Here is a 17,435-nt window from a genome sequence, read left to right on the forward strand (position 1 = left end):
ATGCACTGGAGGAATAGAGCAGCTTATGGAGATAGTTTCCCCCAAGCAGGATTTGACATTGCTTCTTATCCTTTGTCTTAATACTGGAAATCCATCTTGCAGCAGTTAAACTGTGGATCTTTCTTCTGTGGTTTTGCATATAATATACATCCAAGAAATGCCCATGTATGTGTAGTATACCGGTGCACATGTTTTCACATGCCTACTCAGCTGCCCTGGAGTTGCTGATTTGACTGTCAGTCTTTTGAATGCAGTAACAGCTCTGCTTGTACATTCAGCCAGTCCTTTTTAGTCATGATGAGATTCAGGGCATTCTTCTGTATAGTTTTGATTGCAAAGTTTTCAAGATGTGATTGACAGAAAGAAGGAAGGAAGACTGCCTGTATTTATAATATAGAATCTGAGTACTTTGATAGGAGCAGAAAACTATCCTTACAGCCAAGCATCACTTCAGCTTTATACTGTTGAAATAGCATTAATATGTTTGAGATGTGTTTCTCTCTCTTAAAACAGACATTTCCTTTAGGGTAGACAGAGGGGACTTTCTTCAGTTGTGTAAGCAATGGTTCTAAGGCTGTTTGAGATGCTGTCCTGGGTTCAGCAGTAGCAGTCATTTTTCTCCTTCTTGGTAGCTGGTGTAGTGCAGTGTTTTGACTTTCAGCTTGGGAACAGAGCTGATAGCGATGTTTTGGTTTGGCCAAGGACTTTGTGAGCCTCATGCTCTGCCAGGGGGGAGGGGAAGCCAGGAGGAAGCAGAGACAGGACACCTGACCCAAACTGACCAAAGAGGTATTCCATACCACAGCACGTCATGCCCAGGATGTAACTGGGAGTTAGCCGGAAGGGCTGGGAGACTGCAGGGTTGGAGGAGGTATCGGTCGGAGCTTGGTCGGGCTTGGGGGCCGAGTTATCGGTCAGCTGGTGCTGAGGTGTTGTATTCTCTTCCCTTGTTATTTCCTTTATCATTATTATCATTGGTGGTAGCAGTAGTGATTTGTGTTATACCTTAGTTACTAAACTGTTCTTATCTCAACCCGTGGGAGTTGCATTCTTTTCAATTCTCCTCTCCGTCCCTCCGAGAGCAGGGGGAGGGCAAGAAAAGGGGGGGAAGTGAACGAACGAATTACCTGACTGGGTTTAAACCACGACAGGTGCCCAGGGGTGATATCCAAAATACCCTCAAGGAGCAGCAGATATAACCTGGGTTGTACATCCATTTGAAATGGAAGATAGGGATAAGACAGACATATAATGTATCTGAGATAGTACTGAACATCCATTTCTATGCAACTAAATTAATTGCAACCTCATCTGCTTTTAACATAACCAATCTAGTGCTTTAGAAGAGCTGTCTTGCGCCCTGTTCCTGCACAATTAGAAGTTGGTGAGAGCTTTGCTACTGGTGACAGTGAGCCACCAGCTCATTGGTGGCAGATCAAACCTTGTCTTCACAACTGTAGAAAATTTGTTAGGGCTTTTCCATCTTTCAGAGCTCCTGCAAGGCTTCTTTTTGAAGGTGAATTCAAGACTATATCTGCTTTTAGAAAGAGCTTTTAGCTTAAAGACAGTCAGCAGAGAACTATTTATGCAAACTTCAGTCGAATGAGAAAGATGCTTCTTCCTCCTGCAATATATGAATACTAAACATCAGATTGCTTGCTCTTCAGTTCTTGGACAACTGGTAATTTGAGCTTCTGTTATATATGCCTCAACTGTATAATCCACCTCATGTTAGGATGGTTGTATGGGGCTTTGGGGAACCTGTCTAGTGGAAGTTGTCTCTGCTTGTGGCAGGCGGTTGGAACTAGATTATTAAGGTCCCTTCCAAACCGAACCATTCTTTGATTCTATGAAGTTTCTAGGATTCATCTTCTAACAACAGACTAAAGCGATGCTCTTCTGCAGGTGGTGCCCTGTTGGTCACTGGCTGCTATAGCCCATTCTGCTGAAACTTCTGGAAGTGAAACTTCTGGTCATGGTTTTGTCCAATGCTTGTCTATGTCAAGGAAAGGCAGAATTTAACTCCTTGGTCTCCTACGGTTTAAGTGTGCGACTTCCTATAAGACACAGCAAGGAAGGTCAGCACGAGTTTAGTGTCACCCTGAATGAGTTTTAATGCTGTTTGGGTAGCACACATTACCAAATACCAATTTGCATCATACTCTCCACATATGATAGTTGATACGTGGATATGACTGACTTGCTTAGTGAAGACTGTCCAGGGGAACATCAGAATCGATCACTAATGTAGCTTTATGGAGAAGCTCCACCACACATGGGAGAAATAAAATCAAAAGGAGGTTAAAACAGGTAACGCTGGGGAGTAGGGAGATAGTTCAGTAGGTTGCACTGCAGTAGATGAGATTGAAGATTGTTGCACTCAGCCTTTCATTTCAGGCAGCATTTATGGAGTAATAATAACTGTGGTGAATGTGACCATCTCACCACTGCGACGATAGGTAATAAATCAGTGGATGATGTATACAACATATATCCTTGTTTTTTTCCTGAAGGTTGTGGGTCTTTGAAGTCCAAATTGAACAATACGTATGAAGATTTCAAGAAGAAGATGACTGTCACCTATGTAACATACGTTGTAGCTACAGAGCAGGCAAAATCACCTTTTCCTTCTCAGAATGGTACAAACATTGTTAACGTAGGCAATGGAGACAAACCGTGTGGCTACAAAAATGGACCATTGACTCCACTTCATTCATACAGGTAAGTTTTTTTGCAGTTGAAATCTAAAAGAGTTATCTTAAGAAAAAATGACATCTTGCTTAGGGTTGTTAAAACCATGTAATGTGCTACTTTTTTTTTTCTTCTCCCTTATCAACAGGGCAAGTGTTGCAGGTTTCACTAATGTAACCTTTAATATGGATGGTATCATTGTGGCAGAAGATAGTTATGTATCATTTTCACCCTGTTCTGAGGCAGTTTTGCTACCGCAGGATCCAGGTATAGTTAATGTCAAGTATAGGACTGGCAGCTTGGCACATGCCCCCTGTGTGGAGATTCCTTAGTTATGGCGACTTTCATAACAACAAAACACCTGCTGGTTTCTCTGTGATGTACTATTTCTGTCCAGCTTTGCAGTGACAATTTACAGTGACTTTGCTCTGTAAATTCACACCTTGCTAGTTCTGTGAATGACTTCTTTTTTCCATGTATGACTTCCACTGTGGAAGTAACCAAAAGCTGTGCTACTTGGGGCATGCTAAAAGGGATTGGCTGCCACAGTGAGACTTTGGTACAAAAACAAGTAGCAAAAAGTGGCTGATGTTCTAACAGTTCTGGTAAATTAAAAGCAGATGCCTTGGAATGGAAATACCAGTCCTTTGATCCCAATTCTTTATTAATTTATCACCCTTGGTTTGTTACTCCTTATGAGCTTTCAATACTGGTACTGCCAAAGGACCCAGTAAAGAAAAGACATTTAGTGGAGTGGAGTATATTCTGTCACTTGCGAGGTTCTCTTGTATTATGTTGAGTTAGATAAGTTCCAAAAAGGTTAATCAGTAATGAGTAACACTTGTTCTTTCCTATCAGGTGTTATTGCTGGAGCCATTATTGGATGCCTTTTAGCTATATTGGCTGTAGTCACTATAGGGGGTTTCATATTCTGGAGAAGGAGAAGGTAATGTGTTCAATACTGTATTTGTTGTGATGAGGAGCACCAGTATTGCACTTCTGTATCTCTCTTCTGAAAAGGCCTCTGTTTAAAATATAGAGTGTATTTTTAAGGACATGCTTTAAAATACATTTGTTAAGAATCTTGTTTGTATGTTACAGGTTAGAGCTGATGTATCAGAATAGTTAAGTGACTTTGTTCAACCCCATAGTTACAATCTAATGAGTTGAGATTGTTTTGTTTTTCTCTTCTGAATTCATTTATGCTGAAGTAATTCAGTCAGAAGTGAGCAATCATCACAAGTTATTGTGCTAAAAGACATATATAATTATATCTTAGCTGGTTTTATTTTAAATTATCCATTAATCACAATTATTAATTGCTTGATGGCCTGTCACATAAAACTTCCATTCTGGAGTACCCAAAAGCTGATGGGTTGGCTAGGGTTTGAGCTGGGGTCTCCAATCTTTTCCAAATAATCTAGGACCTAAGAGTCCACAGAGGGTTTTTGCTGCTTCTGATCATGTGGTGCATCCTCTCTAGAGAGTTAACTCTAGTCCAGTTTTCTTAGTTTCTTTGATTAGCTGCTGTTATTTTTACAAGTGTGTCTAATAACTGTGGACAATAATGACAAGAGCTTCCTTCTTTTAAAGCGGGGAGCACTTACTTTCATTCAACTACCACCTTCAGTACCATTGACGCATCACCATTGAACTCTTAATGTAGACATTCTGGGATTAGTAGCAATTCTCCTGAGATGTTAGCTAACGATGCAGATCTCTCAGATGTACTTCTTCCACCAAACTGTGCTTTGTGTTCTATGCTCTGTATTGTACTCTGGTCCCAACTGGGAATGCAATTGGGAAACATTCCCATTGCATAACATCACTGGAGGAAGGATGAAGTCTTCTTTCAGGTGTAAGGTTTGCCTCGGGAGGGTTTTCTTTTCCACCAAGTGGAATTTAAAAGAAATTGTTCTGAACAGGCACAGGAAATAGCTGTCATCAGGAATCTCATCTGCATTCCATTAAATTCTGCTATCAGCCTATTGTGTTGTTTTCTTTTGCCTTATAGGAAAGATAAAAGAAATACTGAGGTGTCCTTTTCTCCAATTAAGTAAGTCTGTGTCCTTTCACACACTTGTTTTCTGAGCTCAAGTGGTATTGCAGAACTTGCTCTGAACCCTGATACTCATTTTCTGTGTAGTTTTATATGGGATTTTGCAGTATTAATTCCTCGTAGAATTTAAAGACTCCAGCCTGCAGATCATATTGATCGAGACTTCTAGAGCTGCCACAGAGCTTGGGGTGCTTGCTTTGTGAATCACCATTAGATGCAGAAATGCTCCATATAGTTTTGAAAAACAGGATGTTTGAATGAAATACAGGCTTTGTACATGCTGAAGGAACAATTCAAATTGTTGATAAAGGGCAACATTCTGCACCATGGCCTGAATTTTCCTTTGGTTTATGACTACTTTGTGCCAAGTCATTAGTTCAGATAATGTTGAGATTGTGAAAGCTGACTGTGGGAGGGTAACTACAATATATTGGAAGTCACGGGCAGTGCAGTGAAATCACATTATTGTTTCTTGCTTCAATTTTTGTGCTGATGGAAAAGCATAGCTGGAGCATTCCATAAAGTCCCACCTTCGTAGACTTAAAAATACACCAGGGAATAGGGCTAATTTGGTGGGAGTACAGAAATGGCTGATTGAAACCTGCTATGATATCCTCCTGAAGGATGTGCTTTTCTTTCCGTGGTTTAACAGATCAGCTAAATGCTATGCTTGATATCCTATTCCCTTTAAATGCAGTTTTTTTGCTGCTACTAACAGGCATGCTTTCATTCTTAGATTCACGTAGTGAAAACCACAGCTGCATGTGTCTAATCAACCTTTTTTTCTTCCCCTCACCCTTCCCTGAAGAGTCAAGAAGTAAGTAAAGCGCACTTTCTAACACATTAACTGAATTCATGGCTTATTTACCTAGTACCAGTTACCAATTACATGGATTTTCTCATTTTAGATCAAAGATGATTAAAGTGGAGAACTTTGAATCCTACTTTAAGAAGCAGCAAGCTGACTCCAACTGTGGATTTGCTGAAGAGTATGAGGTATGTGCCGTCGGTAGAGAGCACTTCATGACACATATTTTTGGAAAGGCAACTCAGCTTTCTTATGAAGCATACGTGAGGCTTACTGAAGGGAAGAGAAGGGACCTTTATTACAGAGATTATTTAGATGCATATACAGCCTTCCCTGATTCAGCTCCAGATTTAGTTGAAGCGCATGACAAATACTTTACATACTGAGCTATTATCTCTACCTGTGAGCTTACAGCATGGCCTGCTGGTTCGTGCTCTTGCCAGAGACAGGATCTCCTGAGCCCTTTCCCAAGTCACATGATACAGCCTAGGGAAAGCTATTTCACTTCTCTGCTCTTTGTTATTTTTTAATCTTGTTTTTGTTTTCTACACAGCAAGACTGGTCTCTTGCTAATGTCATTGACTTATTTAGAGTGTAGGTGTGATTTGCAAACCACACCTGTGGAATAGCTTGAAGGAGCAGTTACAGAAACAGGAATTATGATTTGTTTAGTGACCATAGATGTTTTTCTGTGAAATGTGCTAAAGTTCAGGCATAAAAGACAGGAATTGATTGTCAGTAAGGATTCTGTGTTGTCATGTCTGCTGTTAAAGAATCTCTTTTCTTTTTCTTTTTTTTTTTTTTTTTTTTTGGTGTTTTTTTTTGTTGTTGGTTGTTTTTCTGGGGTTTGTTTTTTTTTGTTGTTGGTTTTTTTTCACCATCTCCTTGAAGCTATTAATTGACTTCTTTCCAGATCAAGTTCTGTCCCTTTGATTTTGCTTTGCAGGCTGGTGCTCCACCTTGCCTTCTTCTCACATTTTGCCTCCTGCAGTCCTGGTGTACTTGGTCCCTTTCTCCCTGTAATGTTTGCAAGGCTTATGCTAAGTAGTTCCCTGCCTTGGGGTCAGGGAGTGTGCCCTTGATGTTAGTGTCTTGTATTTCTGCAAAATTGTTTCTGGGCTTTTAAAGCCTGTCTCTGGGTTTTAAACATGCTACTATTCCTACATTCCGTATTAATCCCTTGTCTATCCGTTTGCCGCTGTCACTCTTCCACTCTGTAAAAAGATGATTTTTGTCATCATTTATCCCATTTACCATGCCTGCTTTTACAGCAAAGGCTGAGAATGTTTGGAGTATTTGTCTTTTAGTCAAGTGTTTGTGTATAATTCCTAAACCAGGACACAGGGGCTCATAAATCCTCCTTTCATTGTAGGAACTCAAGTCTGCTGGTGTTCATCAGCCCAAATTTGCTGCTGAACTTCCTGAGAACAGGGGCAAAAATAGATACAACAATGTCTTACCATGTGAGTTACTCTCTTTGGTTTTACACCTGCTACTGGTTGAGATTTTAGATGGAAAACCATAGGTTAGTATAAGCAAACCCAAAGAGCTTTCACTTAAAGAACTTTCCTGTAATAATTTAATTTTCCATTTGTGAGAAACTGCAGTCCAGATTGAAAAAGAGGTTAACTGTTGACTATGGGCAGATGTGCAAAGCTGTGTGAAATATTAAGACCTTGCTGGCCAGCTTTGCAGGTGAGCTGAGAATGTAAACCCAGCCAGGCTGTCTGCAGGCATCCCAGCCTAGCTGAGTGTAGGGAGGAGTTGGAAGCGAACAGTGGTGGGTATGTAGGAATGCTTTGAAGGAAAAACATTAGCTTCAGCGGCAGCAGGAGAAAATTACCCATTTTTATCCAGTAATTAAAACTATAGTAATTTCCATGTTGGACTGAAAATATATAAATAACATAAAACCAAACCATGTTTAAAAAATAAGAAAATCTGTGTTGAGTATTCTCAGTCTTTATCTTGGCCTCTCATTTTTCTGAAGACTTTCATGATAACAATTCTAAACTACAGCTACTTGTGATTCCTAAAACTTTATTGTTAACATGCCTTTTATTTAGAAACTGTGCATTAAATAAGCAGTATTTTGCTGAAAGGTTCTAGTTCTAAAATACATATTTTTTTTTTCTTTCTGCAGATGATATTTCCCGTGTTAAACTCTCAGATCGGAGCTCTGCATCTGATGATTATATTAATGCAAACTATATGCCTGTAAGTCGCTTATTGAGTTGAAATGAAATATAATGTGTATTTTTGCAATGTAGCCTCAACAGCTCATAATGATGTTTAAAGTCCACTTTTTATGTCTCTGCATGTGTGTGTGTATTTTACTTTTTGTTTTCTGTTTTTTTTTTCCTTAGGGCTATAACTCAAAGAGGGCGTTCATTGCTGCACAGGGTCCTTTACCCAATACTATAGAAGACTTCTGGTGCATGATTTGGGAAAAGAATATCTACTCTATCGTTATGTTGACAAAATGTGTTGAACAAGCCCGGGTATGTTTTTATTAAAACTGAACTGTCACTTGAAGACAGTTGTATCTCTTCTAGTTTTATTGTTACCCTGCTAGGCTGGAGACTGAACACTTTCTTTTAACAACCATCCACTTACTGGGTGGCTGTTTTCTAAATTAAATAATCCAAATTTTTATTTTTATTATTTTATTGTTCTGGTTTTTTTTTAGCTTTTTCCATTTTTATATGTGTTGACTACCAGAATAGATTGTCTCAGGAGGGTTGTAGAATCACCATCTTTAAGAGTGGATTATTCTCCCTAAAGAATAATTCTGGGAGAGCTTTTCCTACCCTGAGCCAGGCTATGGGGAAGGGTGATGTGCTTTCTAGCCTTGCTTCAGGTGGTGTCATTCACAACTAACATTGCTGTGTGTAATGTGCCTAACCTTGTAATTCTCGTCTTAGACAAAATGTGAGCAATACTGGCCAGACAAGCAGCCCAAGAGCTATGGTGACATCATTGTGACAGTGGTCTCAGAGATCATCCTTCCAGAATGGACGATAAGGGACTTCACTGTAGAAAAGGTGAGTACCGCCTTGCTTGCTGTTAGTGAAGTATCTCTAGGTATGGTTTGTCATATCACATGTCAAGCAACACTGGAGTGAAAGAACACAGTAATTTCATTAAAACTTAAATTCAAAGTTGTCTGAGGGAAAAGAGTAAGAGTGGTTTATTTTAATTTGAGGCTTTGAATATATTGGCCTGCTTTCTACCAACAGTCTGATTTTAAAATCTTTCACCCTACTTACTGACGAGATTCCTGTGATGTGCATGCATTTATTCATAAGCCCTGGCTTCTCACAACAGTGTTTTAGTAACAAATCTGGAGGTGGGATTGATTGCCAGTAAGACCTTCCCAGTGGCAGAATGTGATCTGCCAGCAAATCCAGCCTGCTCATGGGAATTCCTGATTGGTGATCCTTCAGTGATCCTGCAGCTTGTGTTTCCCTCAGACTTGTACCAAAACATGTGCTTATGCAGATACTTGTACTATCTGCTGGACTGAAAACACTTAGCTCCCTCTCAGCAATTGTAATGCAGCAGAGATATCTTGGAGTAAAGCGAAAAGTGAAATAAAACTATTTCAAAATATTCTCTACCAGAGCAGAAGGAAGAGGGAAACTGAAATATCATTGAGTTACTGTGCAATCTGTAATAGGCTTCTTTAACAAGGATGAACTTTGCCCAGTACATATGTCAGGAAGCTCTACTGGTGCTCCTCTGAAGCCAGTTTTCTTGTTTTTTTAATGTGTGTTCCTCTAGTCCAACACAGCAGAGGGCCACACAGTGCGCCAGTTCCACTTTACCTCCTGGCCAGATCATGGAGTGCCAGAGACTACAGAGCTTCTCATCAACTTTAGACACCTTGTTCATGAGTACAGCAGTCAAAATCCAATCGAATCTCCTACTCTGGTGCACTGCAGGTAAGAAGAACATGTTTGTGATAGACACACTTGTGGCTTTTTTTAAGAACAATTCTTTTCTAATGTGATTTAAAAAAAAAAAAAAAGAAAGAGAAATATGTCTCTGCTTGAAGACATGGGCAATTCACCCTGCCAAATTAAAACCTTTGCCTTGTGTTTCAGAAACATAGCAGTGCTACTACACAGGTAGAAAAGTGCCTGATACAAAACTTCATTAGAATAGACAATCTCTCCTAGCCTGGAAAACTTAACTGAAATAGTTGCCTTTTCATGTGTTTTTATATGCAACCTTGTGCAAGTGCAAGCTTGGGAAGCCTGGAAGCATGTCCTCCCTCCCTCTTGGTGATGGTAAGAACTACCCCTCCAGGCTACAGAGACTTTTAATACCTGTGCCACTGAAATAACAGAAACCATCTTACTGGCTTTTCAATGGGCTACTATTGAGCAGGTGGTTGTGAGAAAACAGTAAATGGCTTCCCCATGTCATTGCAGTGCTGGTGTTGGGAGGACAGGGACGTTCATTGCCATTGACCGCCTGATTCAGCAGATTGAAATGGAAAATACAGTGGATGTGTACGGAGTGGTGTATGATCTTCGCATGCACCGGCCTTTAATGGTGCAAACTGAGGTAAGGCTGTCTTCCATCCAGCAGCATGTTTTTCAAATGGGCCTAATAGTTCAGGAAGGGTGGACTCAAAATGTAGCTTAGGATTGCAGGAAGGTGAGATATTAAGGAGCAATCGGAAATTTTTCTTCATTTAACTTCCCTCTTTCCTGCCTCAGCTCTTCCACAAAATTAGTTGTAGCCAGGGGCCGTAGTAAGTCCAAGCAGTCTCTTTACAGAGTGCTTTGTAGGACTGGCGTTTGCAACTGGAAAGACTCAAATCCTGAAAAAATGTGGTGCTTTTTTTTTTTCTGCAGCTTGTTCTACTCATGTGAGTTTTAGCCTTACAGTTGTGAGCCAGAACTATCTTGAGTCAAGTGGTCTTGGTGTGCATCTTTTCTTTTGTGTTCTGCACGAACACGTGTTCCTGCTGAAATGATCACTTTGATCCAAAAAGGTGTCTGGACTAACTCAGTGCACGTGAAAAAGGCTGTAAAAGCTCCATCATAGACTCATGGAATAGTTAGGGTTGGAAAGGACCTTAAGATCATCTAGTTCCAACTTTCTAAGAGGGTGTTAGGCATGATGGTGAACTTGATTCTAGTTTTTTACAGGGGGTTGATCAGATGACATCATGAAGTCCTTTCCAGCCGTATTTTTTAAGAACTTCTGTGTATGTATATAAATATAACATCTAAAAAGTACTCTGTGATAACATTCGGTGCAGTGCATCCAAAACCCAAACCCTATATTCAAGAGCAGAATTACTTCCGAAATCAGGTATTTTCTAGAAATATATTACCCTCTCTTTTCCTCCCATTAGGACCAGTATGTCTTCCTAAACCAGTGTGTTATGGATATTATTAGATCCCTGAAAGACAGGAAAACTGATCTTATTTACCAAAACATGACAGCAATGGCAATCTATGAAAACGTCACACCTGGGCCAGGTTTCGGGAAGGCCAATGGCTACCACACATAGCCTGGGAGGAACGTGGTGTTCCCAGGAGACGTTACCTGCGCAGAGGAAAGGGAGATGTTCTGCTCGTGTTCTCTGGGATTGTGTGCACTGTCTTGTGTCTGGCTTCTCCAGTTCTGTCCACATTTGAAGTTGTGATCTGCAGGAGGAAAAACACAATGCTGGCAGGAGCCACAGATTGGTATTGAAAAAGACAAAAAACAAAGCAAAACTATTTGAAGTTAACAGAGGAATCTTGCTTTTTCTTGGGAATTTAACAGTACTGATAGGCGAAATAGCATTTGCAGAATGAACAGTGAACTAGAATTTAAATATTAAAATAATAACACAAGCTTTTTATTACAATTTCATATGATTTCATTTAGAGACACCAGGCTTGTGGGCTGTTTTAATATATTTAATTATAAGTTTCAGGAACATATTTTATCTACTGTATCTGGTTACTTAGCTAATAGGTATGTGCCTCTGTGATTTTTTTTTTTTCTCTGTGTTCCTTTTTATTTAAAAATGGAGTACAAACAGCTCCTTCAAATGGACATTTGTACTTGGAAATTGTGCCTTTTCTAGTTGATACTCTAGAAAAAGAAAAACCAGCAGAGATTCTATTTTTGTACTGAAACTCTTAATGAGAACACAGATTTTTAAATAAGGCTGTGTCAAACTTAACTGTAGTTGCACTGTTGGCAGGACTCTCCAAAAGTTTGGAGGTGAGCTTTGTTGTTGCATTTCACCACAACTATCCCCTGCCTTAATGTTTCAGTGCCTCTGCTAGAGGAAAAGGAGTGTGGTGTGTCACTCCCAGCTTTAACTATAGTAAAAAAAACTGAGTAAGTGAATATGTGAATGTGTGTGCAGAGATGCATGTGGGTGTGTATGAAGGACAGAATAGCTCATCCCTGTTCCTGGCAGATGAATTCCTGTTTTTATACAATATATAATGATTTATTTAAAGGTGCAATATATGATTTACTGAATAATGATCACTCTATTCTAATAGAGTTTTACTCAGGTTGGTGTCTTTTTATCATTGTTGTTTTTCCTCAAATATATAAATCTGTGAAAATGTCAAAGCCAAGGTTCCAAGTGTCCAAGCACTCCCAAACAAATTGACTGGCTTTACTGTTTCTACCAAAACAAATGGCACAAGATTCTGCTGTAAAGAAATTTCTTGGTTGTTCTAGCCATTCAAAACTGAGACATATCTTACCTGCCTGCATCTCATTTATCTAATGTAATTGTTTTATAATTATTTGCAATGTACTGCTGCTGTTGGTTTAACTGGTCCTTTTGAAAATAGATCAAGCAAGCAGAAAGCCCCTAGTTCCGATTTTACAAGTCAAGGATCAGATGGGATTTATTTTGCTGGTACCTAACTGTCAGACTTACAACGGCATTGCCCATGAAGGACTTCTTGAGTAGCTTGGTGGTGGGGGGTGGTTTTTGGTTTTCAGATCATTGCACTGGCTGCATTGCAGAAGAATATGAAGTTTATGAATGATGCTATAGAATAGCTCTAAAGTGGTGAAAATCTTATGAAGGTTTAATAACCAGAGTCCCTGGAATTCTGCTGCTTTTTTGTTTTGTTTTGTTCTTTTGTTTTAGGAGAGTTGTCAGAAAGAGCTACAGGTACTGGGAGTATATGTGGCATTACAGTGGCACCTGGCAACCTCACAGAATCCACTGTAAGCTGAAGGAAAATGTGGGATTTCTGATGCACAAACTGTAACTTTAACCAGAGGAATTTTTTACAAGCTGGTGTGAAATTGTGGTGTTCTGTGTGTGAGCAAAACTGGAGGATAAACCACAGTGTACTTCAGCTTTGGTTTTGGGTTAGGTTGGCGGGGTGTGTGTGTGTGTGTATTTTGTTTGGGGTTGTTTTGGGTTTTTTTGTAGCAGCCACTTGTGGGTTCTTAATTAGTTTGGTGTTTTGTTTTTTTTTTTCTGTTTCTTTGAAATCCGTTAAAAAATAAATTAAAAAACCCACAAACAACCAAACAAAACCCCAACAAAACCACAAGGTTAGTGATCCTGCCCAACTCCATCCAAGCTGGCAGTCCACATAGTGGATCTCTGACTCGGCATTCTTCTTAAGCTGCTCTCAGGTGACAAAGATAAACCACTTGGACCAAACAGAAGCATTCCAAAGGAACTGGGAGGGAGGAAAGTCTGCCCCTTTTTTTTCCTCCCAATCTTTCGGTTACTGCATATCTGTGCAGAGCACATAGCCAGTATTCATTAATCCAGGTTGGCCAAGAGGTTGCTGCCTTAGGGTGGCAAATACTGTCTTGCTTCAGAAGGCCTTTGTGTATAGGATGGAAGAGAGGGAGATGAATCTCCTATGCTAGATCATGTGTTTGCATTATATTACAGTAAGACATCAGAAAACTAGCTAGAATGGTGTGTGTTTCTGCCACAACCACTGCCCAGATACTCTTGCAGAAAACAAATGTATCTGTCTCATTGTTTTGATGTTGGAAGCAGGCACCAGATTCTCACTTGGATCATCGTCTAATGAGTATTAATTTTTAATACAACAGTATATGTATGTTTTCCCAAAACTGGCTTATTGTGACAAGAGACTGAAGTTAGATGTAAATGACCTGCTGATCCCATGTATGGGAGGAAAAAGTTGGTAAGGTTTAAAATGTTGTAATCACAAAGGTGGCCATAGTGTTGATATGAATAAGCAGGATGTGCCTCATAGGATATCTCAGCAGAGGATTACAGGTAATGCTTTACTACTGCCTTGTGGATCTGTCTTGGCCTAGGTGGCTTGAATTCCTGCAAATACTTTTTCCCCTGCTTTCTGATGTTCTCTGTATTATAACTGCTGAGGTCTGTCTCTTTGGTCACTGCTTTCTCTCACTGTTTTTTATCTAAAGCTACCCACTTTCCAGGCTGAAAGCTTCACTGTGTGGCAACTACATTTCCTGTGTTTCTGTTCTCTCTTTCCCATTTGGGGCCTGCTTAAGAAGGGAAATGTTGATGTTTTTCAAATAAGTGACTGTCAAATATCTTGAAATGATGTACAAATTTTATTGTTTTCATATTTGTTGTACAGGAAATTTCAGCACATGTCTATAATGTTTTTAATGGTTTGATTTGTTTTTAAAGATATAAAAGTAACAATTAAAATTTGTCATCCTAGAGTACTTTCTGTCTTGTTTTTCCTTTCTCAGGGTTTTCTTTTCAGCTCCTTTTGAATAAAAATTAATTTGCCAAAATACCTATTTCATGTAGAAGGGCTTTATAATGGGTAAGCAAAGTGGGCTTCTATCCCCTGGGGTGGCACTTGAGGCAGATATGTATTACCATCACTGGGGCTCCCTTCAAGGGTGTTAATTTATTATTGAGGTGGTTTCTCTAAATGAAGAGCTTTGTGCCAGTTAAAGGAACAATACCTTTGTTCAAAGTCAATGAAAAGATTTCCACTTACTAAAATAGCCTTGGAGAAATACCAGTGTTTCTAGGACTCATTTACTTCCAGAAAAACAAGAGAGGACTATTTCATCCCTTGAAGGAAATGAGGCATAGAAGGGGTGCAGAAGTGTCCTTGTGATGTTACAGCTGGCTTCTTGATTACAGATTACCTGACTGTAGGTGCATATCAGATTACCTCAATTAAGCCAGTTTATGCTAAAATCCTCAGTTTCCATTCCTGGTTGCCATCTGAATTGCTTCCAAGGAGGACCACATGCCTGGGGGTTGATACTGGCACTCAGCAGCTCTCCACTTCATCACGGGGTGCTGACACTAAAATCTTGTGATCCTCCATGTTAACTACTGTGGTTTTGGAAAAACTCTGTGGTGAGATGGGATTGACTTCACCATCTTCCAGTGGGAGTAGGGAAAAAGCCAGATTGTTTGGAACAATGTTCTGAATTTAATGCTAGTGTATTTGTGGACAGAACACTCTTCACACACTATGCCATGTCTTTGCTCTGGTTTCAGGGCAGGGCAGGATGGTTAAGAAGACATGTATCCTCTGAGAGATTTCTGGACACTTGTTTGCCGTGTTTTTTTTAGTCTGGCAGTTTTGTGCTGTGGTGATTCTTGTGCTGGGAATGTCTTGTTGGAAAGAAATTGGGGTCTGTGATAAAGGCTGATCTAATGTTATCCCTGATTAAGTTATGTATGTACCCAAGAGATGACTGCTGTCCCTCCAGAAAAGAAATACAGCGTGTTCGTTTCTGCTTTACGCCTTCAGATGGCACATGATGCCATTGTTTATTCCTGGGAATGCTTTTCCTGCCAGCCTGCTCACTTTTTCATTTCCTTCCCAGCAGTCATTTTTCTCCTTCTTAGTAGCTGGTTTTTGACTTTCAGCCTGGGAACAGCACTGATAACACTGATGTTTTTAGTTGCTGCTCAGTAATATTTACTCTGGCCAAGGACTTTGTGAGTCTCATGCTCTGCCAAGGAGGAGGGGAAGCCAGGAGGAAGCAGAGACAGGACACCTGACCCAAACTAACCAAAGAGGTATTCCATACCACAGCACGTCATGCCCAGTATATAAACTGAGAGGCAGTTACCTAGAAGGGCTAGATCACTGCTGAGGTCAGGCTGGGTATCAGTCGGCGGGTGGTGAGTGGTTGTATTTTCTTCCCTTGTTATTTCCCTTATCATTATTATTATTGGTGGTAGCAGCAGTGATTTGTGTTATACCTTAGTCACTGGACTGTTCTTATCTCAACCTGTGGGAGTTACATTCTTTCGATTCTCTTCCCAGTCCCTCTGGGAGCAGGGGAGAGGAACGGGGTGGGGAGTGAGCGAATGGCTGCATGGTTCTTGTTGCCAGCGGGGCTTAAACCATGACACCAGAGCACGGTAACCTCTCTCCATTCCATCTGCTGTTTCCCCTACCCATTCCCTATGCTGTCAGTGCAAAGCCTGTTTTCTCAGCCCTGCCTGATGTCCCCTCTGGCTCTGGCCTATGTCAGTGGTTCAGCCCAGGCTGCTGTGCCTCGAAAGGCTGTCTGCTGCAGCTGTAGAGTGCTGTGCACCTGATCAGATGACTTTTCAGAAGCTCTTAAGTTCAGCAGCAGCCTGGCAATGCCAGGTAATCCTTTGTTTTCTTAGGAAGTGCTTTTATGCCTGAGTCTTGCTGATGTCTAGATGTTTTCTGATGGTATGTGTAGTCCAAGGTGCAAGGGCTCTGGCTGAGACCAGTCTGGAGCTGGTTATTCAGCGTTACTGGCTGTGTGCTTGTTTCCCAGCTTACCAGTCTGCTCTACAGCTGTTCCCAGCAATATCAGATTTATAGGAGTGCTGAACACAGTGCAGATGCATCAATAAAGATGGCAAACAGCAATGTGCTTGCTCATACTGCTCAATATGAATAACAGTTAAAAGGCTAATTTGGTTAATGGATCTGTTTATGTGTGTGTGTCTAACACTAACCATGCTTCTTCTATGCCTTTTTCTACACAGGTCCTTGGGGAGGTTTTAAATTCACCTTTAAAAGCATCCAGCAACATCTGCTGAGTTTGGCATCTTCCATCTTCAGCCTGAAATACAGCGAGATTTCAATGCAAAGCTTTAGCAACAGATTTTTGAACAAGCACAGCTACAATGGAGATGGGTGTGTGAGAACACTTCAGCAAATGCTCTAACCTACTGGAAGATGTATCTGCAAACACTCAGCTGCTTACAAACCCTTCTATCTTTGAATGAGGAATAAATCAGAACTAGAAATGACACTTCACAGCCAAACTTCCCATGCTTATCTCTCAGCACTGGTCCTGTGGATGACCTGCTCTGAGAAAGGTTTGACCAGGCTGAACTGCTCTCAGCTGCTGCCTCTGGCCTGAGCAATGCTCCCAGTGCTAAGGATGACAGGCCAGGCCAGGCAAGCATGTGCTGGAGGAAAGCTGGGCTCTGGAGGCCAGCCATGAAATACTGGGAAAATCCTGAACAATAACAATCAATCAACCCCTTAAAACCATTTTAATTTAATAATGAACCCTGTCTAAGGGTATTGAATTGTTTTTCCTCTGCATGATGATCTCAAAAAATGACTAGGTTCCAGCAAAATAAATTTCATAGTGTTAGCTGCAGTGAGACCATCAGTATATTAATTTGTCAGACTCACTGCCAGCACATTAGTACCAGCCATGTTATTTCTGCTAAGTCACCTGATGTTGCCACTTGATATATTGAAAATGAGCTTTTTAGGTTTTTGGAAAGCATTGCCTTTAAACAATGCCACCAAACAAAGACTAACAGTTCCACAATACCTGAAAAAAAATCTTTCTTGGGCATTTCTGGCATTTTTTTCCATTTTATTTTTTTACTATTTAGATATTTTCTTAAAGCAATTTGAAGATGAACGTTGACTGTTTCAATCAGGA

The 17,435-nt window shown here is 40.4% G+C and overlaps 1 protein-coding gene across 9 annotated transcripts in view; it reads left to right on the plus strand.

Moving 5' to 3' along the window:
- PTPRJ (protein tyrosine phosphatase receptor type J) overlaps positions 1–12,948 on the plus strand; it is a 71,197-nt gene extending 58,249 nt beyond the window's left edge. For 8 of the 9 annotated variants that reach the window (XM_061463045.1, XM_061463052.1, XM_061463051.1 and 5 more), the window contains 12 exons: positions 2,514–2,721; positions 2,840–2,958; positions 3,550–3,637; positions 4,706–4,747; positions 5,659–5,746; positions 6,931–7,021; positions 7,702–7,775; positions 7,925–8,059; positions 8,483–8,602; positions 9,342–9,502; positions 9,995–10,130; positions 10,930–11,940. In XM_061463045.1, the coding sequence (XP_061319029.1) occupies positions 2,514–2,721; positions 2,840–2,958; positions 3,550–3,637; positions 4,706–4,747; positions 5,659–5,746; positions 6,931–7,021; positions 7,702–7,775; positions 7,925–8,059; positions 8,483–8,602; positions 9,342–9,502; positions 9,995–10,130; positions 10,930–11,088 (1,421 nt within the window). In that variant the 3' untranslated portion in view covers positions 11,089–11,940. Of the gene's footprint in view, positions 1–2,513; positions 2,722–2,839; positions 2,959–3,549; positions 3,638–4,705; positions 4,748–5,658; positions 5,747–6,930; positions 7,022–7,701; positions 7,776–7,924; positions 8,060–8,482; positions 8,603–9,341; positions 9,503–9,994; positions 10,131–10,929; positions 11,941–12,687 lie in introns of those variants that run through there. The other variant, XM_061463048.1, reaches the window with a different exon arrangement.
- The last annotated feature ends 4,487 nt before the right edge of the window (positions 12,949–17,435 follow it).

The sequence above is a fragment of the Pezoporus flaviventris genome, unplaced genomic scaffold (genome assembly GCF_033815535.1).
Source record: "Pezoporus flaviventris isolate CSIRO_AGI_PZ_B2104156 unplaced genomic scaffold, CSIRO_AGI_Pfla_v1 ptg000036l, whole genome shotgun sequence".
Lineage (NCBI taxonomy): Eukaryota > Metazoa > Chordata > Aves > Psittaciformes > Psittacidae > Pezoporus > Pezoporus flaviventris.